The sequence below is a fragment of the Bipolaris maydis genome (genome assembly GCF_028858645.1).
Source record: "Bipolaris maydis strain C4 unplaced genomic scaffold PSV08scaffold_3, whole genome shotgun sequence".
Taxonomy (NCBI): Eukaryota; Fungi; Ascomycota; class Dothideomycetes; order Pleosporales; family Pleosporaceae; genus Bipolaris; species Bipolaris maydis.
Window position 1 is genome coordinate 1,079,943 of NW_027093859.1, and position 22,401 is coordinate 1,102,343.

General features: G+C 52.9%; 6 protein-coding genes across 6 annotated transcripts; 3 read left to right on the forward strand and 3 right to left on the reverse strand.

Annotated features, from left to right (window-relative positions):
- The first annotated feature begins 231 nt into the window (after positions 1-231).
- PSV08DRAFT_385970 (uncharacterized protein) lies at positions 232-1,175 on the forward strand. Its single transcript, XM_014219479.2, has 2 exons — positions 232-445; positions 499-1,175. The coding sequence occupies exons 1-2, from the start codon at positions 246-248 to the stop codon at positions 1,169-1,171; spliced, it is 873 nt and encodes a 290-aa protein (XP_014074954.1). The 5' UTR covers positions 232-245; the 3' UTR covers positions 1,172-1,175.
- A 4,404-nt stretch (positions 1,176-5,579) lies between these two features.
- Positions 5,580-9,803, reverse strand: PSV08DRAFT_196814 (uncharacterized protein; the record flags this gene model as incomplete). Its single annotated transcript, XM_014219478.1, has 1 exon — positions 5,580-9,803. One exon carries the CDS (start codon positions 9,801-9,803, stop codon positions 5,580-5,582), a length of 4,224 nt encoding a protein of 1,407 aa, XP_014074953.1.
- Positions 9,804-11,748: 1,945 nt separating this feature from the next.
- PSV08DRAFT_407876 (glycosyltransferase) lies at positions 11,749-14,082 on the forward strand (the record flags this gene model as incomplete). Its single annotated transcript, XM_014219477.1, has 5 exons — positions 11,749-11,988; positions 12,124-12,354; positions 12,438-12,625; positions 12,717-12,863; positions 13,044-14,082. The coding sequence occupies 5 exons, from the start codon at positions 11,749-11,751 to the stop codon at positions 14,080-14,082; spliced, it is 1,845 nt and encodes a 614-aa protein (XP_014074952.1).
- A 76-nt stretch (positions 14,083-14,158) lies between these two features.
- PSV08DRAFT_407877 (uncharacterized protein) lies at positions 14,159-15,640 on the reverse strand (the record flags this gene model as incomplete). The annotated part of the gene is made up of 1 exon (XM_014219476.3): positions 14,159-15,640. The coding sequence occupies one exon, from the start codon at positions 15,638-15,640 to the stop codon at positions 14,327-14,329; it is 1,314 nt and encodes a 437-aa protein (XP_014074951.2). The 3' UTR covers positions 14,159-14,326.
- Positions 15,641-17,408: 1,768 nt separating this feature from the next.
- On the forward strand, positions 17,409-18,511 carry PSV08DRAFT_217559 (tyrosine phosphatase family-domain-containing protein; the record flags this gene model as incomplete). The annotated part of the gene is made up of 1 exon (XM_014219475.1): positions 17,409-18,511. One exon carries the CDS (start codon positions 17,409-17,411, stop codon positions 18,267-18,269), a length of 861 nt encoding a protein of 286 aa, XP_014074950.1. The 3' UTR covers positions 18,270-18,511.
- A 970-nt stretch (positions 18,512-19,481) lies between these two features.
- PSV08DRAFT_196826 (glycoside hydrolase) lies at positions 19,482-22,092 on the reverse strand (the record flags this gene model as incomplete). The annotated part of the gene is made up of 3 exons (XM_014219474.1): positions 19,482-20,001; positions 20,061-21,863; positions 21,915-22,092. The coding sequence occupies 3 exons, from the start codon at positions 22,090-22,092 to the stop codon at positions 19,571-19,573; spliced, it is 2,412 nt and encodes an 803-aa protein (XP_014074949.1). The 3' UTR covers positions 19,482-19,570.
- Positions 22,093-22,401: the final 309 nt, after the last annotated feature.

Consider the following 22,401-nt stretch of genomic DNA (forward strand, 5'->3'; position numbering starts at 1 on the left):
TATTTGAGAAAGTAGTTCACACTAGGTTTCCCATTACGTGTAAAAAAGGCTCCAATGTTTAACCAAACTCTGCTTTTCATAATGCTAGTGTTCGAGTAACCATGTGTAATGTCCGAAAATATAAACCAGCAACTAATGGCTCGCATGCTTGGCTGACACGTGATCTCGCGTCAGCGTTCGAAACGCGTACTGCCATTTCTCTGTCTCTTTGTCTGCACATCTTCAACGTAACAAGTCTGCTTACAATGTCTTCACTTCACGTTAGCAAAATCAGTCTCACGTCATTTCACAAAGTCCTTGCTTGTTACCCCACAACAGCTCCAGAAAAGCTGCGCGACCTAGACGCGCATCGCTACGATGTCATTCCATCGGCCGTGGCCAGCAGGAATGGAAGCAACAAACATCTCACGAAACCAGAGGTGGAGAAGCTTGTAGAATGGAAACTGTTTGTTTCTCTATCCCGACTTCCTATACGCCACTGCTAATGCTCGTATGCAGAAAACATGGCACATTCCGACCTGCACTACTGGGACTCGTGCAAAGCAATACTTCACAAGCAGTCGAAGAGGCTACACATAAAGCTTTTGCAGCAGTTTCGGATGATAAGTGCTCGCAATCAAATATCATTCACGCACTCAAAATATTAACTAATTTAAGAGGAATCGGACCAGCAACATCGTCTCTTCTCCTCTCTGTTCTCCGGCCCAAGGAAATTCCGTTTTTCTCTGATGAATTGTTCCGCTGGTCATGTTGGGAGTCTGAAGTCAAAGCCAAGGAAAGCGTGGGGTGGCAGAGAAAGATCAAGTATAATTTCAAGGAATATGAAATGATGCTTGATAGGGTAGAGAAGCTGAGGATGAGGCTAGGCAAGAGTCCAGATAACACTCCTGGAACAATTGTGAGAGCGGTAGATATAGAAAAGGTGGCTTGGGTGCTTGGGAAAGAGGGAAAGGATGTTGGGCCAGAAGAGGAGAAGGAGGAGAGCCAAGCTGGTGACGATGAAAAGGCCCCCGTCAAAGAAGAAGAAACGCAAGAGACCAAGCCTGATGATACTAAAGACAGTAAAGAGGAAGTAACTAAGGGTCCAGCGAAGAAAGGCACAAAACGTAAAGCGGGTCTTGTCAAAACACCAGTTGAAAGCACACGCAAAAGCACCAGGACGAAGAAGTAACGGCCTACGCAGTTGCCTGTGGGCCCAGCTTCCTAGGTCACGCTATGGTCGCATGTTTACCTTCCATTCGCCTCCACAAGTTCAGACTTGCGAATTCATAAGCCACTCTCTATCTTCTCATGACCCTGGTTCACCTTACCCGAGCAAGAATCATGCCATTTCACAAACCCATGCACAGTCACACCGTTGACGCTTACTCTCGGCCAGCTCCGCCCATCGTTCCATCTTCCCTCGCACGCGTCCGTCCCTACACCCAAACTCCACTCTTTTCTGCTCCATCACGAACTCTCTCACCGTCTAATGCACACGAGAATCAGCCTTATAGCCGCACCGACCATATTCCGATCTGTGAAGTCTTTTTCAAGGATGCTTCGAAGCGATGCTAAGGAACCGAGACGACGGGGATAATGATCGGTGTGATTGACGCAACTATGATGTGCATAAAAGAGAGTGCAGGACAATGGGTCTAGCCAATTCGTCAAGAGTCAAGCGCGTTGGATCAATAGGTGTTGCGTTATCAGAGGCTTGTGCGTCCGGGCTTGAGTCGAACCAATCAGCCTTGCGCCATGCGAGGCTTGGTGGTGAACACGCATTGTATGATGGCTGCCTGCGAACCAAAGTATGCATGTGTAGTGCTGCAGACCTGTCCTAGGATGATGCTTCTTGCCTAGAGCACAGGTAAGAAGTGAAGCCAGTGAGGAGAAAAAGGAAAATTGTCCAAGCTCATGACCTGAGAAGTTTGCTGGCGTTTGCAGCGGTTACCGAAATAATTGTTCACACGAGATTTTGTTTCCCGTCAGATTGGGGGCTGTGACACTGGGTAATTAACAATTCTTTATCGTGGGCGCCGTTTGGGCACGGTTATAGGTCCAACGGCGGTAAGAACTATCCACTGTATATGGCCTCGGGAGACACAACCGTATGTCATGCATACTGTCGCTTACTCTTCTTACCTGCCACGCGATATCGAACCATGCTAAGATTCTAATGTGACAAGTGCGAGTAAGGTGACTGGAAAACCAGGCCCCGATATGTGGGGTAAGATGCCAATATGAGAAGGATGCCGCTGCATGTTCTCAAATGCAAGGTGATGTGCGCTGCGATATGCAGGCGTGGGTGCTTTGGGAAAGGTGTCTGGAGTACCCCAAATATTGGTAAGACTGTGCAGTGCAGTGCAGATGCATGGTTGATAACGCAATGGCATTTACAAAAGGATAGGATGGACATACGTACATATGCATATAGCTGTGCAGGTATGTTGGGAAAAATGGCACAGCTACGAGAAGCTAGCATACAAGAGAGTAGCTGCATAGCAAGTGGAGTCCTCAATAGAGTGTTCATTTGACCGCAGTGTTGGCAATTGAACAAGAAGGATCAAGCCTGCTCAACCGTCCACTAGTGTCTAGATCTAGAAGTCTTCTTCTCACATCGAACACTGTACCCTTGAATCAAGCCCAATACTTGTGAATTAAATCCGAGATGACTCAGATTACGCCTTTTCAGCTAGGCAAACCAGGCCACCAGCCCTACCCGTCCTTGCCCTCTTTTTCTTTGTCGTGAAAAACAATAAAAAAAAGCCACCGATTCCTTCCTTCCCGCGCTCTCCCAACACCGAAGAACGCCCAAATCACCATGCTACTAATAAGCCGTCATTCTGGCCCCAGACGCTAAGGCCACCCCTGCTCATCATCACCGATCCCCGACATATGCCCTCTCGGTTACCGTAGCGAACGAAAAGCAAAGGAGAAAACTCCGCATCAAGCCATGAACCAATAAACAGGTCTGATATGCCAGTGAGAAACGACTGCGATGCTTGGCACGATCAACCGCATCGCGACAGCATATGGGAATCAGCACTAACAAACAGTTTTGGCGAGGTGAAAAATAACAAGGGAAAGAGAAATGACGTCGTGCGTGCATGCGCTCAACTGTACTGTGTACGGCACAGCAAGTCGTATTTGTTCTAGTTTAGTTTGCCGGGGGGCTTTGCAGAGGTTGCTTGCTATACCCACGTATATACGCATGTATGTCAGTCGGCTGCATGCTTGATGCGGGTGTTTTCCCAACGCGTCGATACGCATGCATTGTATCGAGGCGTAACTCATTCCAATCAGACATTTCTTGGGTTCGCATCGGAAAAGTTCTGCTTTCGCCTGTTCAATCTCGCGTACGTGTGTGTGTGCCTGTGTGTTTGTACGTACGTTTGTGTACGTAATTTCTGATGCGAACTCTCCACCCACCGTTCTCAGTAGACGAGCGCGAATAGCAATTACATACTTACACGACCAAAGCAAAGTACAACCTACTATGTACCCATTCGAACAAAGCCGAGAATCTTGTTCGCAAAAGGGTGTACATGCAATTCCGTACATATCCAAACTTAGTAACCGAACAAGCAAAAAAACCCTCAATCCCTTTCGCTTTCTGACTTTCACTTCTTCGTTCGTCAAAGAACAAAAGGGAAAGTGGCGTAAAGATAATTTCCATCTCCAATCCAGATTCTCGACCTTACTTACCCCGCAAACATCCTCTCCACGTAAAACAAAAAATAAGAATCCTCCTCACTTCCCACCCCACAAAAATAACGACAACCCCGGATATACTACCACATCCAGCTCACACCCAAAGTATTCACATGAAAAAAAGAGTTAAGTAAACAGATAGTTAGTTAGCAAAAAAAAACACACCAAGTAAACAAATTCAATCATGACAATGAATGCACCCTCTCACCCTCACAACCCAATTCCCTCCCCCGATCCACCCATGTCCTCCCTCACCATGTCCCCCATCGCCTCCCTCAACAAAAAAAAAACCCCCCTCCCCCCAAACCCTCGGCCCAGCCTTGCGGCCTTTTGCCCGGCACCCCCTTCCTCTCCAAAAAAAATCAGCTCAACCCAAAAATAATAATAATAATAATCAAAAACTTTTGCCAAGAACCACAACAAAAACAAGGGGGGATTACATATCGGGAAGTCAACGCTAGATCGACGAAAAAAGTTTTTTTCTCGCAAAGGATGGAGGAGGAGGCGATCGGCGTGCGCGCGCGGGCGGCTTGCGCGTGCGGGCTGAGCTGGGGCTGGGGCTGGGCTGGAGCTGGGCTGGAGCTGGGCTGGAGCTGGGCTGGAGCTGGGGAAGGGGGGGGGGGGGATTTTACAAGTAAAGCAAAGTAAGTGGTAAGTTCAAGGGTTATTGTGCGGGATCGGCGGCGGTGGAGGATTAGTGGTTTAACAAGGAGTCTTGATTATTGTGGAGAAAAGTCGGTCGGGAGGGGGTTTCCCCCCCAAAAAGGTAACAAGTTTTTGTGATGCAAGAATGGGGGAGGAGGAGGAGGAGGAGGAGGAGGAGGATCGTTGCTGGAATGGGATGGGTGTGTAGAATACGCAGTAGAGTAGAGGAGGGGTGGGTGGGCTTGGGGGAAAAAGGGTAGGGAAGGAAAGGAGCAAGGGTAAGTAACAGGTTTGGGGAAGAGAACAGGCTTTTTGGTGGGCGAAGCTCATCAATTGCCATTTTTGTTCGTATCAAGTATCGTTTTGCAAGCGTTTAATCAACCCGATAAATGCAGATGCGCCGCCGCCGCCTCCCTCCCTCCCTTGGCTTCCAAAGTGTAACAAAGGCTAATAAGAAGAGGGAATAAAAAACAGCCCAATGTATCGCAGCGCCACAAACACGTGTATAATGTCTACCTGCCCATGCAAATGCTTTCAATAACATATGATAAAAAATAGCAAGCAGGAACAGCTAAGAACTTGCTGGTTTCGCGCGCATATATCGGGAATGAAAAGACAAAAACAACAACAAGATTCCCGGTTCAAAAATGGATACCTAGGTACACACACACACACACGCACACACACACACGCACACACGCACACACACGCACAAGCGCATAAGCGCATACAAACTCATCTTCATCATCGTCATAATCGTCAACACTCCCCCCTCCCCCCCCGGCTTTAACAATACCCAAGAAAAAAAAGACAAACTCCCACTTCGCAACTGAGAAGGTACAAAAACACAACCAAAGGAAAAGATAGATACAGAATAGATGAAATTTCAGAGCAAAAACATGAGATATATTGGATGAGAGAACAAACAAAGGGTTAGAGAAGGAAAGAAAAAAGAACGCCGTCTTTTTAAGTTTAAAAGAAGAAAAAAAGGCTCCTTCCAATGCATGCTATCCGACCCAAGTTGATGTGCAAAACGCCCTGCGCCCGCCCTCACTTGGTTGGTTTCAATGGTAATGTCATGTTGCTTGCGCGATGATATTCGTATATGTACACTTGGGAGGGGTGAAACGGGGTGGTCTCAAAACGTATGCGTAGTCGTACAACGGTAGATCTTGGGTATCGTGTAATTTATGACAGGAGATGACAGTAGAGATGTCGGTATACGGTTGTGTTTTGCGCTTTTATTGCGATTCAGATGCGCGGTCGTGAGCTGGCGTGGGCTCTGGTGGGGGAATCTTCTTGACAGTCCCGTTGCTCCCGCTGCGGGTGGAGCGGCGACGAGAGTTCATTCCGAGGTGTAGAGTAGAGCGCGCTAGTTCACCATTCGAAACCGAGTTGCTGCGGTTGGCCTTGTGCATGGGTACCTTCTTCCTCGAGAAGCCCATCATTAAACCGTCTTCCTCACTATCATCATCCTCGTCGCTTTCAACTGCATGATCCCCATCATAACCGGAAGCGTCATCAGCTGGAGGCTCGAATTCGTTACTCGGGAAAGAGCGAACTGTCGATGAAGTCATCCAAGAGTCATCATCGAACGAGCCGCATCCACCCTGACTTGGTGAACCGACAGAGGCAACCGAGGGAATGGATGGATTCGATTCAGATTGTGACATTGCAGAAAATTGATCCTCGGAAGATGAAAGAGCAAGGCCACGGCTTGATCCGCCGAGAGGACTATTCTCGGACGACTGGTCGTTTCGGTGCCAGTACTCTTGGTTGCTTTGCCGGTTGAAGAGAATCTCATCGTCTGGGCTGGGAGGGCAAGCAACCTGGCCAAGGGAAGAATGAGGCCGTTGTGCTGCCGAATTTGATCGTTCACGAGCCATGGACTGCTCTACCCCAAGTCGTCGACGATACTCGTCTTTTGCGCGATCAAAAACCTCCTCGGACTGTTCTTGTGCGACAGAGATGGTGCTGGAAGGTCTCCGGTCGCTAGGTTGGGGCAGATGGGGCACTGCACGAGAATCCGGCGATGTACCCAGCGAACCTAGCGAAGGTCCAACTTCAATATCATTCGCAGTCACCCAGTTTCTGCGCAGACGAGATGACAATGATGACAATGACGATTGCCGCGACGAGGCATCAATATGACCAAAAGACGGTGTCTCAGAGTTGGCAGGAGACGAGGTCCTGGCGATAGGTGACGATGTCTCTTTCAGAGCCTCGGGCTGGTTGACTTGGCCTGAAGCACAAGTTGTGCTAATTGCAAGGCTTGGGACAGCATGTGCATCATCGTCACATCCAACCAGTCTGTCGATTGACCTCGTGCGGCTATGTTCTTTTGGGGGCTTTAGCCGATCTCTGCTCCTCATGCTGTTGACCACGCGGCGTGGAAGGCCACCAAACAGGCCTCCTAATTGTGAGCCCCCAGGGGTATCGAGGGCCATGGGGGTTCCAGGTAAAGCCGGCGGAATGCTCGGCGATCCTGAACGACCTTGGAGGTCCGATTGGCGTATGGTGTTGATGGACGAAAGTGCACGGTCCTGCAGTTGGGGTCGCTGACTCTCAGTGATTTGCGCAGGCGATGCAGTCCGGGAGCTGGGGCTGTCAAAATACTTGGACCGCTCCTTTGCCTCTGGACTAGCAGTAACGCTGTGGGAAAGAGGATGTTCAGACTCCCGGGAGCGAGTCAGAATCTCCAAAATGGCACCGGGTGCCAGGCTCCCACGCCTGCCTTCGTATGGTCGAGCATCTTGGCTGATGGTGCTGCTAGAGGAGTTTGCGCTTATGCTTGGAGTATCCTGATTTGCTGCTGAGCTTTGGGCACGACGTCTTGAACCGGAACTGCGAGTCGTGAAGCCTTTGACAAAGTCGGATGTCTTCTTGGCAGCAAAACGGAGACGGTCCACGAAACCAATAGGGACAACGGCCTCTTCGACATCCTCTTTGGAAATTTGAATTTTCCTGCCTTCGAACGATCTGCTCGGGTCGGTTTCCTCGGCCCAGGAGATGTGGTTGGGAATGCCTGATAGCACCCATGGATGGCGTTTGATCTCTGGTATAGTGATGCGATATCGTGGTTCCTTGATCAGTAGACGTCGCAAAAGGTCACGTAGGTTTTCGTCCACCTCCTCGTACTCAAGGTCGTGCGGAGCTCTCTTGCTACTCATTGTGGGCTGAGTGTTGCGTCCGTGCGAGCTTGGCCGCGAGTTGGAGTGCTCCGCCACAGGCTTCAAACGGAATCGCGGTATGTATGGCTCGTCTTCACTGATGACCTTCATCAAGGTAAAGGTGTTGGTATCGTGAAAAGGCACACGACCATAAATGAGGCAGTACAGCGTAACACCAAGAGCCCAAATGTCGATTCCGCCATCAATCGAAGGGGTTTCTGCATCAGTCTCTGTACGGCACAGCTCGGGAGCATAGAAGGCGGGAGTCCCAACCGTCTTTGCGAGTTCGATTGCTTCATCAGCCTCTTGTTGCTCAGTTTCTGATTGATCGCCATTGACTTCGTCAGTCTTTTGTCGTCCCAAGTACGAGACACCAAAGTCGGATATCTTGATGCGATGCTCCCGAGTGACGAGAAGGTTTGCTGGCTTGATGTCGCGATGGATGACGTTTTGATAGTGGAGATACTCTATGCCCAGGACAGTGTCTTTGAAGGCTTCCCAGGCGGCTTGAGTGGTCATGAGGGGAACATAGTTGAAGTGGTCTGGTATCTCCTCGTCAGGGTCGGTCAGGCGAGACGAGGAGCTACCAGCGAGGCTCGGGACGCGTCCCCGGGTGAAGTCTGAGTCGTAGGGGCCGTACATGGTTCCCTCGAGCCCCTCGGCCCACGAGTTGCGCATTGGCTCAGGTGATCGGAATGCAGTTTCCATGTGGTCGTCGTGCTGGTTTCGACTACACGGGCGCTCCTCGGTGCGGCTGGATGATTGAGAGCCGCGGCCGTTCTCCGAGTATTCGTCTTCAGACTCCATTCCCATTTCGAGACTCCAGGCCATGTCCGATGTTCCTTCCTTGCGGCGGAGATGGGCCTCCTTGGCTGCACGGCGTTGCTGGCGGGCAAGCTTTTGGTGGGCCACGCGGATGATGTTCTCATCTTCCCGAGCGGCACTGTCGTTGTCAAAGACGCCCTGAGACTCTCGCTTGAAGCGACGCCATTCCACGAGACAGATTTCCTTGGCGCCTTCCGTCCGCCACTTGACCTCGCCCAGCTCCACGTGCTCGAGTACGATGTAGACCTTCTTCTTAGCCGGGTCGTCGATGACTTCGAGCAAGCTAACAATGTTGGGATGCCGGGCCTTTTTCAGAATGGCTATCTCGCGCTTGATCTTGTCCTCGTGGCTGTTGTTCTTGCCCAAGCGTCTGCGCTTAGAATAGCGATCGACGATCTTAATTGCGACGTATCGTCCGTGCACTAGGTCCTTGCCCAGCTTGACCTTGCCGTGCACGCCGCGGCCGAGTTCATCTATGATTTCGTATTGGTTTACAATTTTGCGGCCAGAGACTGGGTCAGCCTGTACGTCGGCGACGTGAGTCTCCTTGGGGGCTTGTCTGTGCGTGTGGTGCAGCCAAGGGGTTGAGTAGGTTCCGTCGTCTGTTGCATCAGTGTCCTGCGACATGCGGCGGTTGGTGGGGTTGAAGAGGCCTGGCGTGCTCACGGGAGAGTTGCCAACAGTACGGGGTCCAGAGTCCATAATGTCTCGGACGTGGTCGTAAGTGAGGCCAAAAGCGCCGAGGCTGGACAGCGAGTTGGCAGTAGCATGTGCGGGGTGTGAGCTGCGGGAGCGCACGATAGGAGGGACGTAGGGCTGCGGATACTTTTGGAGGTGGAGGGCGGCGTAGGACTGGTTGGGATAGACTGGCCCATCCCGGTGGCGCGAGGGGGGTGCGAAGGGATAGATGGGGTCTACCGAGTTTGCGCGGACTGTGGTATTGCTGGCGGTGGATACCGACGAGATGTCTCGCAAAAAGGCAGGGCGGTCTGGGTGTTGGGGTGCGGGCGAGGGGGCCGTCTCGTCGACACTGGCCAGGGAGGCGTGGGAGGCATGAGTGCTTGTGCTGGGCGAGGGGTTGGACGAGGCGGGTGTGGAGTGGGGGATGGGCGATGAGTAGATGCGGAGGGGCTGTGGGGAGAAGTAGGACGGTTCAGGGTCGAGCGAGTGGGTGTGGGAGTGGAGGGCTGCGTTGAGGGCGTCTGGTACGGAGGGTACTTCGGAGCGGGGGGTGCAGTCGTTCTCGTCGACGTCGAGGGCTTGGGAGCGGTCTCTGGGGCGACGGCCTGGTGTTTCGGGGCCACGGTGATCTGGCGATGGTGGATTGCTGGGAGACGTGCGGTCGTCGTGTGCAGAGGGCGGGCGCGCGTCGTCGTCGGTCGAGTCGCACATGGGTGACTCTGGCGGGCCTTTGTCGCCGGCGTGGAGCGGGTCCCCATGGGCTGTCAAAGCCGCATTTGGGTCTCGCATGGCGACTGCTACTCAATGGGTGCAGATTATGGCAGCAGTGCAACCATGTCAGCACTTTTTACGCTTTGTCGAGGCGGAGGTCGTGGGCGGAGAGTGGCATTTCGCGGGGGGGCTGCGCAGCTGGGAGGGCCAGAGGCAGGGCAGCAGCAGGCGGCGTGGTAGTGCCGGAGAAGCAGAGAGGGCCCGTGTGGTTGAGGGGGAGCAGGCAGGTGGTGAGAAGGGGTGGATAGGGTGGATATGGGTTTAGTTGAGAGGCAGAAGACGGGCTCCGTTGGGCTTTCCGAATGGGGAAGTGATGGTCGCTGGTATTTCGGGGCCCATGGATGACGCTCAGAGGGCGGGAGAGACAGGCCGGGGGGCGTGCACTGGCGACACAGGTGGGGACACTATCGCGCAAAGGATAGGCGATGCCGGACAGGCTAGGGCTCGACGACGAGGGCGAGGGTCAGGGCGAGTCGGCGCCAGTGCGGGTGGTGGTGGAGGGTGGAGGGGGCGAGTTGGGTGAATGGACGACGATCGTGGTGTATGTACGTATTCATGGCCAGGCCCAGCTTCAGCTCCTCGACCGGCTTTGTTGAGGCCAGGGCTGCTGCGATACGGGCCGCCATTGATTTGGCCTGCTTGGGGGGTGCGAGGCAGACGACGCGTGCGCACAGCCGCTCTCTGTCTACCACACACTAATACTACATACATGCTACTCTCTCACCACCCACACCCGCCCTCAGCCCTCACACACACTCACACACACTCACGCTCGGCGTGGAGCACCAGGCTGCGCCCGGGCAGGCCATCACGTACATGGCGCTAGGATGCAGGCGACGCCAACGGGTATGGGCAGTGCAGTGAGGGTGCATGGGCCGAGGCGTTCACTGGCTCCTCCAGGCCTGTCCTCAACAAGCCTTGGCCGGCCGCGGTGCTGAGGGGCGGGGTTCGGCATCGACGGTTGCTGCATCAGGCCGCATTAGACGATGAAGCGCGATAAGAGCCACAACCACGAGCCCGACTCTCCAGCACACGCCCTTCCCCAGATTTACCCTCGTCGCCGCACCAGGCACTGTGTCGCCCTCGCTGCGACGCCTGCTGCTGCATCGACGACTTGTTTGCTTCTTCGCTCCCGCTGCCTCCCTGCCTCAACTGTCTGCTCCGCCGCCATTGGCCCACCCCTCCTCAGTACCCACCCGCATCTTATCTACGCCATACTATACATATCTGCCTGCCTACATACATCCTTCCATACCTACATACATACATACGTACATACGTACATATGTACATGCGCACATACACATGTACTCACATACACACACACCCCTAGCGCTGTCTTGCCCTACAACACCCGCCTTGTCCACTCCTCCCCTGTGCTTCTCGACGCGTAGAATTTGCAATAGAACCGCCGCCCTCGTCCGGTGTCGCCTTGACTAGTCCCCATCCCCATCCCCATCCCCATCCCCACCCCTTCCACCGCTTGCACTGCTCACCTCACCTCCGCTTGCTTCGTGTCCACTCCAATTCTCCCTTACGCAACCTCTTGCTGCATGCAGTGTCCTTTTCCAGACCGCCTGCAGACCAAAAAATCCCAAAAATCATCCAATATGGTCACCTGGTGCTAATCCTCACCGTCACGGGCCTCTGTCTGAGCACAGTCGCCCTGCAGTGCATGCTGCGAGGGAAAAAAAAGGACCCGGCCAGATGAAGGCCAGTCTAGGCGCCGCCCGCCTCCTCAGCAATCATCGTGAAAGTCCTAATCCGGTAAGGCTCTCACCCTCAATTTTCTGCACTCGACACCACAACCACCCAATCCATGACAAGTCCCGCCGGTGTGTGCATTGCGCCAAGCTGCGCTAGTCGGCCGGCATCACATCGCTCTCTCTGCCGGCCACCTCACCCTCCCCTTCAGTTCGCCTACCTTCGCTTCGCGCTTGTGCTCGACCCTTCTGATTGCCCAATGCCCTCCATCACCGACTCCGCAGGCGACACGAATCCGAGCGGGACTGGTGCTCCACCACGGAATCTTCCTACCAGCTATCGTGACTCGGCGCCACCTATTCTGGCTCTGCTGCTTGCCTTCCGCCTCACAAACGCTTTGGCCTTGCACACCTTTTTCCAGCCAGATGAGTTCTTCCAGTCTCTCGAGCCTGCCTGGCAGCTAGCCTTTGGCGACGCCAGCAATGCCTGGATCACTTGGGTAAACTTCCGCCCCCTCCCCCCGTCGTCTTTCCACCCTCCCCTCACCATAACCCCCACCATCCCTCTCCGCACGTACATGATATATACATATACACTTTGCACATACTCGGCTGCAGTCTCACCATATGAGCAGGAGTGGACAAGCCGCTTGCGCTCTTCCCTGCACCCAGCGCTATTTGCAGCCGTCTATCGTGTCGTGGCACATGTCGCTCAAGCCAGTGGATTGAGCTTACCAGCTAAAGCCGAGATCCTCCTAGTGGCGCCGAAAGTTACCCAGGCCGTCTCCGCAGCCTTGCTCGACTGCTACACATGGAAACTCGCCGGAAAAGTGTACGGTCGTGGCAGCCGTACTGCCCTTGCTGCTGTACGCCAATGCTCCTGCAATCTCCAAGCCCCCCAACTGCTCTTTGCCCTTTTCTAACATTCTCTTGTTGCTCCCCGTCTTAGCTTGCATTGTCTGTCTGCAGCCCCTGGCAATGGTTCTGCGCTACCCGGACCCTGTCCAATTGCCTCGAGACTACCATTACCTCCATTGCCATCTACCACTGGCCTTGGCAGGGTACAACGGACACCAGGCAAGTGGATCCTAGTGCTAAAGCGCAGCATTCACATCCCCATCTCAGCTCCCTCTCCCAGTAAGCCGTGGCATTAAGAAAATCCCTTTCTGGGCGCCGCAACTCCCCCCCCCCCCCCCTCTTTAGTCGCGTTAGACTCATGCTCGTGCAGGTTGCGTCTGTCCCTACTACTGGCTGCACTTGCATGCATTCTCCGGCCCACCAATGCTCTCATCTGGATATCCGTAGCTCTTCCAACGCTATGGCAAGCTTCTCAGACGTTGCGGTATGTGCTGGTCCGCGAAACCTTGCTCTGTGGGTACGTTCTTGTCCTCCCTGCATCCGCGGCGCCCTTGTAGTAGTAGTAGTAGTACAAGGTCTTTGTTCGTGACAGGCCATGCACGCATGCTTTCCGTCCGTCTCTCTCCCCACATGCTATTACGCATATGAAAAAAAAGAGAAAGTCAGCAGATCAAACATGGAAACTGACGATACAAAGCTGCGTTGTCTTCCTTGTCTCCTTCGCATCCGACCGCCTGTATTACGGGGTCTGGACCATTCCGTCTCTCCGGTTCCTCTACTTTAACATTGCCCAGTCTCTAGCCGTTTTCTACGGCAAGAATCGTGCTGACTACTATTTCACCGAGGGTTTGCCGTTGCTGCTAACCACGGCACTCCCGTTTGCCATAGTCGGCTTATGGCAATCACTACAGCCTCAAAACCAAGACATCACTGTAGGCCGTCGTATCCTAACCCGTCTATCATGGACGACCATCATCATGACCGTGACGCTAAGTCTAATCTCACACAAGGAAGTCCGCTTCCTGTACCCCGTTCTGCCTTTTCTCCACGTCATATCCGCGCAGCCGCTGACCCAGTTTCTGCCGGCGCACACTGCAGCACCATGGCGACGAGGCACTATCCTCCTGCTTCTTGCAGCAAACATAGTTCTAGCCGGTTACGCGTCGCAGGTCCATCAACGTGGCGTCATCGACGTACTCGGCTACATCCGCCATAAACATGAAACGCGCAATACGCTATCATCCATGTCTTCTTCCCACCAGGACTCCCGCGTCAACACCATCGCCAACACCACTGTCGCTTTCCTCATGCCCTGCCACTCCACGCCCTGGCGCTCCCACCTCGTCTACCCTGAAATCTCCGCTTGGGCCTTGACCTGCGAACCCCCTATTCACATCCCCCTCGCAGACCGCTCCGCCTACCTCGACGAGGCAGATGAGTTCTACATCCGTCCTGGCCCTGCGGCCTGGCTCAAAGCCAACATGGAAGATGTTGAGACGGTGAGGGATGTAGGGAGTAGATCGGGTCAGCATTGGATGCGCCAGGATCCAAAGTTTAAACGCAAGTATCGCCGTGAGTGGCCGCAGAATCTCGTCTTTTTTGAACAGCTGGAAGGTGTTTTGAAAGAGCACTTGGCTGGGTCCAGGTATCAGGAGTGTTGGAGGGGGTTTAATTCGCATTTTCATGATGATTGGAGGAGGGTAGGGGATGTGGTTGTTTGGTGCTTGGATGGGTGATGTTGTAGTATTCTAGTATGTATCGCAGACAAGAACATGGAAGAGACGGGGCATAGTTGATATATTCCATGTCATGATATAAAATAACTTCTTTGACCATTTCTGTATCATTCTAGCTTAAACGGGTGTATGCAATTGCTTTTGATCAACTTCCTTCAGGAGGAACAAAAGATGATTTTTTAATAAATTAGAAGCCGTAAGCAAGAAAGAAAAAAACACAAACGTTCCACCTTGGGACGAACATCTAGAAAAGAGCCTTGGATGCTACACTGAGCAACCACGCAGCATCCTGCCAGCCACCCGCCTCTTCATTCGCCCGCCTCGTCTGACCATCACTACCCTCTCCCTCCCCCGCCGTACTCGGTCGACTCGCCGCCTCTCCCTCGCCATGCTGGCTCTTAACGGCGGCGGCGGCAATAATGGCCTCACGCTCCATTTTCCTGCGCTTAGCCTCGACCTCGCGCCTGAGCTTCAGCTCCTCCTTTGTCAAATCATCCAACTTCAACTCCCTCCCACGAAGCCCCTTGGCATCGTGTGCGTCCTCGTCGTCATCCTCGTCATCCTCGTCATCCGAGCCCTCTCTGTCCTCATCCACGGCAAACAACGACCACCCGATCAGACGATCCATCCAGCCTCCGAGGCCAAACCCGCGTTCGCGCGCCAGCCGCGCAACTTCTTCCTCGTCGCCGTCGGAATCCTCGTCGGCTTCAATGAAGTCGGGCTCGATGAAGCGTTCTTCGGGCTCAGACGCCGTCTTGATGCCCAGACCCGTCATGAGATCCACGCGGCTGCCGGCTCTGCTGCCGCGGCGACTGGGGCGCGCACTGGGGACGCGCGAGCCCATGCGGCTGGCGAACCTGCTGCCGGCGCGCGACATGCGGGGGGAGAAGAAAGACGGGTAGTCTGCTTCGTTGACGTGCTCGCCGGACAAGAGGACCATGTGGTGGTTGTTATTATCGAGGGGACCATCGGGATTGTACTCTGTGTCCTGGCCTACGAGGCTTGTGGAGCTTTCGCGGCGGACGAGCCAGCTTTGGCCTTTGCTATCTCTTGTCTCGCCGGCGATGGCGAGGCCGGCGCGGTGGAGCCATTCGTGGTTGGACTCTTTGGTGTGGTGTTTGATGGGCGGTGAGAAGAGAGGGAGAGGCGCGGTGCCTTGTCTTGTGTGATGCCGCAGCTTGCTGGCTTCCGTCACGCCCGCGACTTCATCTGTGAAGCTAACTCCGGGATGCAGTATGCTTGTGCTCTTGGCTTTTGGTATATCGCCAGCTGCTCGGATCTCAGAATTGGTGTCGACGAAATAGCTGTCGTATGCGTAGGCCTTTCTGGTGTGCTGTCTCGAGTTGCTTCGGGTTTGACTGAGGCTCAGCACGCCCGGAGTGGCGGGAGCCGACTTCTGGGCTATGTAGGATGTGCGAGGTGTCTGGGTTCCCGGCTCGTCGGGTGATGGTGGAACAGATGCATCGAGCGGATATTTGGCGCTGAGCGGGGCTATGGAGAGATTGTGGAGATTCGGGTAAGATCGGCGCGATCGCGAGGTCGAGCGTGGGGTTTCCATGATACTTGGGGATCAGAGGGCGCAGTTACGACGTCGACTGTCCATATATCTCACAGGACGCCAAATTGTGTGCCGTGATGATGGAGTGACCGAGGTTCGACACTGACGCGCACAGACTCTGGGGATGGGAGATTTAGTTTGTTTGCGGTTTAGCGGGCGATCCACGAGATTTTGCACGTGAAAGCGCAGAAGGAGAAAACGACGCCAATCCAGCACGCGAAGGCGATGTCGAGGCAAAAGCCGCCGAAGTTGATGATCGACATGCACGCTCAGGTGGCTAGCTATACAGGCCCATAGCCGTCGCAGCACCTGCCTCGCATTCTCTGAAAGCTCATATGGATCTACGTATTTGCGAGCTATGCACCAGCCTTGGAACTACGACGGCCCTTTTGCGAAGGCTTATCATCATGGACACAATGGAGTTGTGGCGTGCAAACGTCGAGAGAGGCAAAAGCTACCATGTTGCAGCCGGCAGTTGGTGTTGGCAGTGAGGATTCGATACGGTTCGAGTAATGTTAGGCGGCTGCTGTGTGCCGATAGACCCACCACCTTGGAGGGAAAGTAGACCTACGCATACGCTTAAGCATACCAACACGCCACTACCCACTGCTCCATGTGGCCTTTGTGGAGCGATGACGGAGCCAACGGCGATAGGAAAAGTAAGTATCAGGCATGGCTCGGGCCCGAGCCCGAGACGGTGTTGAGACGCGCCGCCCAAGTCCGAGCTATGCGACAGAGCAGCAACCTTGGAACGGGAGCGTAGCCAAACTGCCAAGGGGCTTGTCTTTGGACTAGCCAGCCTTCCAGGCCATGGTTGGGGGGCCCTGGGACGTGAGGCGTTGGTTCTGGCACACAGGGCTTGCGGGGGGGGCGTAATAATCCATACACAAGACATTTAGTCGTGGCACATAGGTTGTCATGATATTACTGTGCAATTATTCACCAGCCGCAGTGTTCCTGCTTACTCTATCACCAATCACACTGGCAAACATGAAAAAAAAGAGCGTTGAGTGACGTACATATCGACTCTGCCCGGCCTGGTGGACCCTTAATAATATTTCGCGTTCAGACAAGCGGACCAAATCCGCTTGCTCTTACTCGAACCGTTCAAGGCGCACTAGAAGCACCCGAGACTTTCCACAACACCAAACCCACGCCCATTATAATCACACTACTTTTCCACGGCCCCGTGAACTACGGCTGACGTTCTTGTCGCTACCGCCTCCCCAGGCATCAGTGCACAAATATCCCCCTCCCCCCTCGGTGCACGCCCCCCCTACCACCTTGTCCTACCCTCTAATTGCAATACCTGCTCGCCATGAACTTCGCCGCCGCCTCGCATCCCCGCAAGACGCCGTCAACATGTGTCCTGTAACAGGCCCATAACCGCGAAGTAAGTCGCCCTGCCCACTCTGTTGGAATCAAACGCCCTTGAATTCGCCCCAGCATCACCAAAGCTTGGTTCGCACCATCCGCAACCATAGATCTGCATCTTGTTACCTGCCGAAACACCATTTCCCACAGTAACTAACGCGTCCAAAAGGCTGTCCGCGCTAGCTTCCTTCTCCATAATTTACCGATACCATCTCCTGTAACTCTTCGCGCACATAACCGCACTATTCTCACACCACGCCCGCCGTTAGCGACCTCCCCATCTACCAGAAACGTAACATTGAGAGCGCGCCGAGGCACAAGCTGAGCTTGTCGCTAAAGGGCTCGACTCCGCCCCATTATCGCCAGAAGACCACCAATCCCATACTACCCCATAATGTCCATATCAGATGGAGATAGCTCGGTCCCGGCCCTGGCCCTTGGCCTTCGCCATTACCGCGACCAGAACGACGAGGAAAGCGTCTACGACAGGATCAGGGAGTTTGTCCGCTCTCTGGGTCTCTCTGCGAGCGACGGTCTCATCTACCATGCTACCGAGAATACACATGAGGACCTGAAAGATGTCCTAAACCCACGCGATCACGAATGCTCATCGAATTGCACTGCAGACTCGCACGGCACCATTACCCCGACCCTCTCCATCCCTTCATCCCCTGAACGCCTACAACCCCTGATTCCCCCCACAAATTATGGTGCGGTTCTGCCCGGGTGCATCTACCGCAGTGGATACCCGCAGGAGAAGAACTATGACTTCATCAAGCACGTTGGTATCAAGACAATCTTGACTCTCGTGCCGGAGCCCCTTACGCCTGAGTTCCAGGCCTTCATGAAAGATGCTGGCATCCAGCACTTCCACGCCCATATACGCGCCAATAAGGGCGAAGTCCGCGTCGAGTCGTGCGAAATGGCACGGGCTCTCCGTCTCATCATGGATCGCTCAAACCATCCCATCCTTGTACATTGCAACAAGGGAAAGCACCGCACTGGATGCACCATCGCTTGCTTCCGGAGGGTGCTCGGCCTCGACCCTGACGTCATCCGCGAGGAATACCACACGTACGCCGGCGTCAAGGCCCGCTTTCTCGACGAGGTCTTTTTCGAGAATTTTGACATCAACCTCGTCATGTGGGTCGCGCGCCAACAAGGCTGGGTCACACCTGAAATGGATATTGCACCGCCCACGCCACCAGCCTCCATCACATCCAGCGGCACCGTTAAGGCTGTCGCTCTCGCATGACCACACATATCCTGTACTACATCATACACACTTTTTCTCTCGCATATTTTGGCGTTCAACAAGGGGGGCCCCATGGAATCAAGGTCGAAGACCATTCCCACTAAAATGATTTGTCTTTTTTTATTTTGGTCCCTTTTCGGGACCCGGCGTAACAAGGGGAGTCAATCAAGGCGATACCATTCAAATCAATGCATTGGGGTTTGTACTAAGGTTGAAGGCAGGATCCGGCGTTTTGGGTACTTTCCAAGTCAACATTGGAACTACACTTCTTTTTGTCTTTCTCTTCTTCTTCTTCTTCTTCTTCTTCTTCTCTCTCTCTTTCTTTCTTTCCTTTAAACTGTTGCGTATACTACACTTGAGTAGTAATGAATACAACAGCTTTGCTTTCGTCATTTTGACCATTCTTTTGGGCTCTTCACAACACCTGTTTTCATCACATGTGTATACACATGAGAACAAACAACCATTCACTTTGTGTAACTGTAGTAATATCTTTTGTACTATTGTTTCATTTGTTTAGTTTTCCTATGTGTAGTAGGAATCCCTCTTTTTATGCCTGGCTTAATATTTTGCTAGCATCACCCCGCCCCCCCCCCCTCTCACCGTTCTTCTTTCTCTCAAATCGAAAACGTACGCGGTTACCGGTAGTTTAGCGCGGCATTAATAATTGTTGTTTCGAATACGAAGAAAAAGAAAAAGAAAAAGAAATAGATTTTGTTTGGGTTAACGTTGGTCCTGATTGCCGACCTACCTACCCTCTCTTTACTACTCTACCCTCACGTGTGCGTGTGTGTTTTGTGTTTGTTTACGTGTTGTTGTGAATTATGCTTTTTTTCCAGGGCCCTGCAGTGATGATCTCGGGTCTCCACTGACGTTACGGACGGTAACGTTTTGCTTTTTTTGTTTTTTTTTACTTTGGGGCTATGTACCTCACCCATTACCATGATTCTAGTGATGCAAGAAAGTCCCTGCAGGTTCTCATAGTGGGGTTTTTTCCCTGTCGATCTGGCCTTGGATTGTGTGGCTGTGCTAAGGAAAAGGGTTCCTGGAGGGTTGGGAAGGGCTATGCAGGGTGTGGCTTTCTTTGCTTTTTGGGAGGCGATGAGGTCATGGGGTCGGTGATGGCCGATTGGCGGGCTTGGAGAGGTAGTGGGTTAGTGAGCGTTACGGACTGTTGGATTGAAGGAATAGCAAGGGTGTGTGCGTGTGTTCAACGGGTTTTTGGTGGATTCGGTATGACGTATGAAGGTGGTTATGTCAACATTGTTCCATGTCCGAACCATTTCAAGTTTCCCAACCTTCTACACTGTAAACTTCAATTCCATACCACGTGCTACGCCATCGCCATCAGACATGCTCGGCGGCCTATCCTCCTTGCTCGTGCCCCATTTACTTTCCTTGTCCCCCAACACTAACTCCAGCGTCCCTCCTTTGGTAAAAAACTCGTGTCCAATCCAATTCTTACTATATTCCTTGCCATCCAGCTTCGCACTCTGAATGTAGATGTTCTTGTACTGCTTATCGAAATTCACGGTACGGATGGTGGCCGTCGCGTTAGTCAACTTATTAGTCACGGAGACTGAGGGGAAGAAAGGAGGAGTGATGAAGTATACGTTTTGACCCGGGTTAGGGAAGAGACCCATCATATGAAAGAGCGTGAAGCTAGCCAAGGAGCCAGAGTCATCGTTACCTGGGAGGCCGCCCGGGGAGGTGTTAAATCGAGATGGGATATCTAGTGTCCAAAAGCGTTAATAAAAAAACAGCACTTGGGTGAATAGAAAGAAGACATACAATAATGCGCCCGCTCAGCCGACAATGCCGGTCTCCCTGCATAATGCGGCAAGGAAACCGTCAAGAAAACCGGCTCGTTTCCTATATCTGCCAAACCCGACGTATGGAAGAAATTCAACCGGCTGATAAACTTTTCGTCACCGCCCACCAACTCAATTACTTGGCTGATATCATGCGGCACAAAAAACATGTACTCCCAAAGACTGCTCTCAAATGTTTCAGCCGCATTGCTTGTTAGAGAGCAGAAACCCGTCAGCGGACTACACGCAATGGGGTCTTGGAAGCCGAATGTGCCGTTGAGGTATCTGGGCTGGAAATAGCCGACAAAACCAGTGTCTGTGCCGTTCACGGAAGATGTCTGATCGGCTTTGAAGAGGTTCTTCCAGTTCGTTGCACGGGAAAAATATTTCGGTGCCGTGTCTTTGCCTAGGCCACGGGCGAGGATGGCGAGGTTGTAGTCGTTGTAGGCGTATTCGAGGGTTCGGGATACGCTGCGTGAGTTTGTGCCGAAGCCGACGGGGTCGAAGTCGAGGGCTGGGATGTAGTTTAGTCTTTTCCAGCTGGTTAGGCCGCCGCGGCCTTGGAAGCTCCATTCCAGAGGCTCGTTTTCGGCATCGTTGACGATGGCTTCATAGGCGAGCTCCCAGTCTATGCCAGAGGTAACATTCTTGACGTAGGCGTCTACGAGGACATTGTCTGCGTTAGAGCCGCCTTGTGTCCAGCCGCTACAGGTGCTCATCATGCAGTCCGGGAGCCAGCCGCGGTGCTTGTACGTGTCTAATAGACTTCTGATGAAGACTGAGATCATTCCTGGATCGAGAATCGAGAGAAAGGGGAGTTGAGCTCGCCAGAGATCCCAAATACAGTAGAAGGAATCGTAGTATGGCTCCGTACTCTGCCAACGCGGGTTCTCGCCCGTGTAGTTCTGGGGAGAAATCATTGTCCGGTATGCCGCACTCCAGAAGTTTACCAGCATGTCTTGGTCTACATCTCCTACTTCTATCGAGATCGGAGACAACTTTTCCCGCCATGCGTCTTCAGCTGACTTGACCAACCGATCAAAGTCGATGTCAGGGTTGGGTATCTCGCGCTCAGCATTCTGGCATGCTTGGTCAGTGCTGATGAAGCTCAATCCCATCCGCGCAAGCAAGGGGCCCGAGAGTGGTCCTTTGAAGCGTACGAAACCTCCAGCCTCAAGATAAAAGTAGTTGAAGCCGCGCGTGACAAAAAGCTGTTTTGGTTCTGTACCAGCTCGACTATTGACCCAGACTCCAGAATCTCTCACCGTTGCCCCAGACAGATCCAGGCAAAAGTAAGATTTGTACGATGATGCTCCAAAGCTGGGAATAAAAGTTCCATTTCCCTTTATTCTTCCGCTTTCAGCACCCTCGGTTGCCTCGACACTGATCGAAGCATTTTGCCGACTCGCCGAAAGATCAGTGAGGTCGAGTAGGACGAGTGGATCTGAGCTTGAATTGCCGGTGGATGCCTTAGAAAAGTTGAATCGAAAAAGAGCTACATGCTCTGAGACGGTCATGTCAGCATATATACCGTTCTCCAGCGACACTCCAAAGTAGCCTGGCCGTGCTTTGACTGAGTCACCTTTGTAATGAGTTGCACGTGCAGCAATTTGATATTTGCAATCATTGATGTCATCTCCAGAGCAGAGCTCTGGGAAAATAGGGAAGTTTCCCAAGCTCGGAAAGCCTCCAGTGCCAGAATCGTGGAGGGCAGAGAATCCAGTCACGTTGCTTCCGTCGGTAGAGAAGCCTCCCGTGTTCGCCCCGTCAACGTCCGCAACAGCTATCTTGTTGTAAGCTTTTCATACTTGTTACGCCCGTAAAGATGCCATACCTTTAGCCATGCCATATGGCAGCGTCGCACCAGCGAAGACATTGCCTCCATCCCGAGAACCAATTAATGGGTCGATAAATTTCAGCACATCTGTACCGTTAGTTTGTCGACGGTGTATCCTCGCCGTTGACAAGGTGATGATTTGTATGAAGATCGAGAAGTGGGTGGTAGTACGCATGATGGGCGTCTTGTAAACAATGCAGTTATGCTAGCTCAGCCCTTCAATGTCACTTAAGAGGGAGTGTCTTTACCACTAAAGACGTGATATTGTACTGAACTTGATCAAAAATAAAATTCTATAGTCGCATAAGACTTATTCAGCGGAAGGACCGGAAGGTTCTTTGACTGTGTCCTGGCTCTAATCAATAGCCTAGGAAATTGGACTCAACAGCGACGTCACTTTGGTTGGTGGTTGATGCCCGCTTTGACAGCGGGGTAAAGTTACCGACAGACTGGAAATGCAACCTCAACTACATGGAAAACCTAG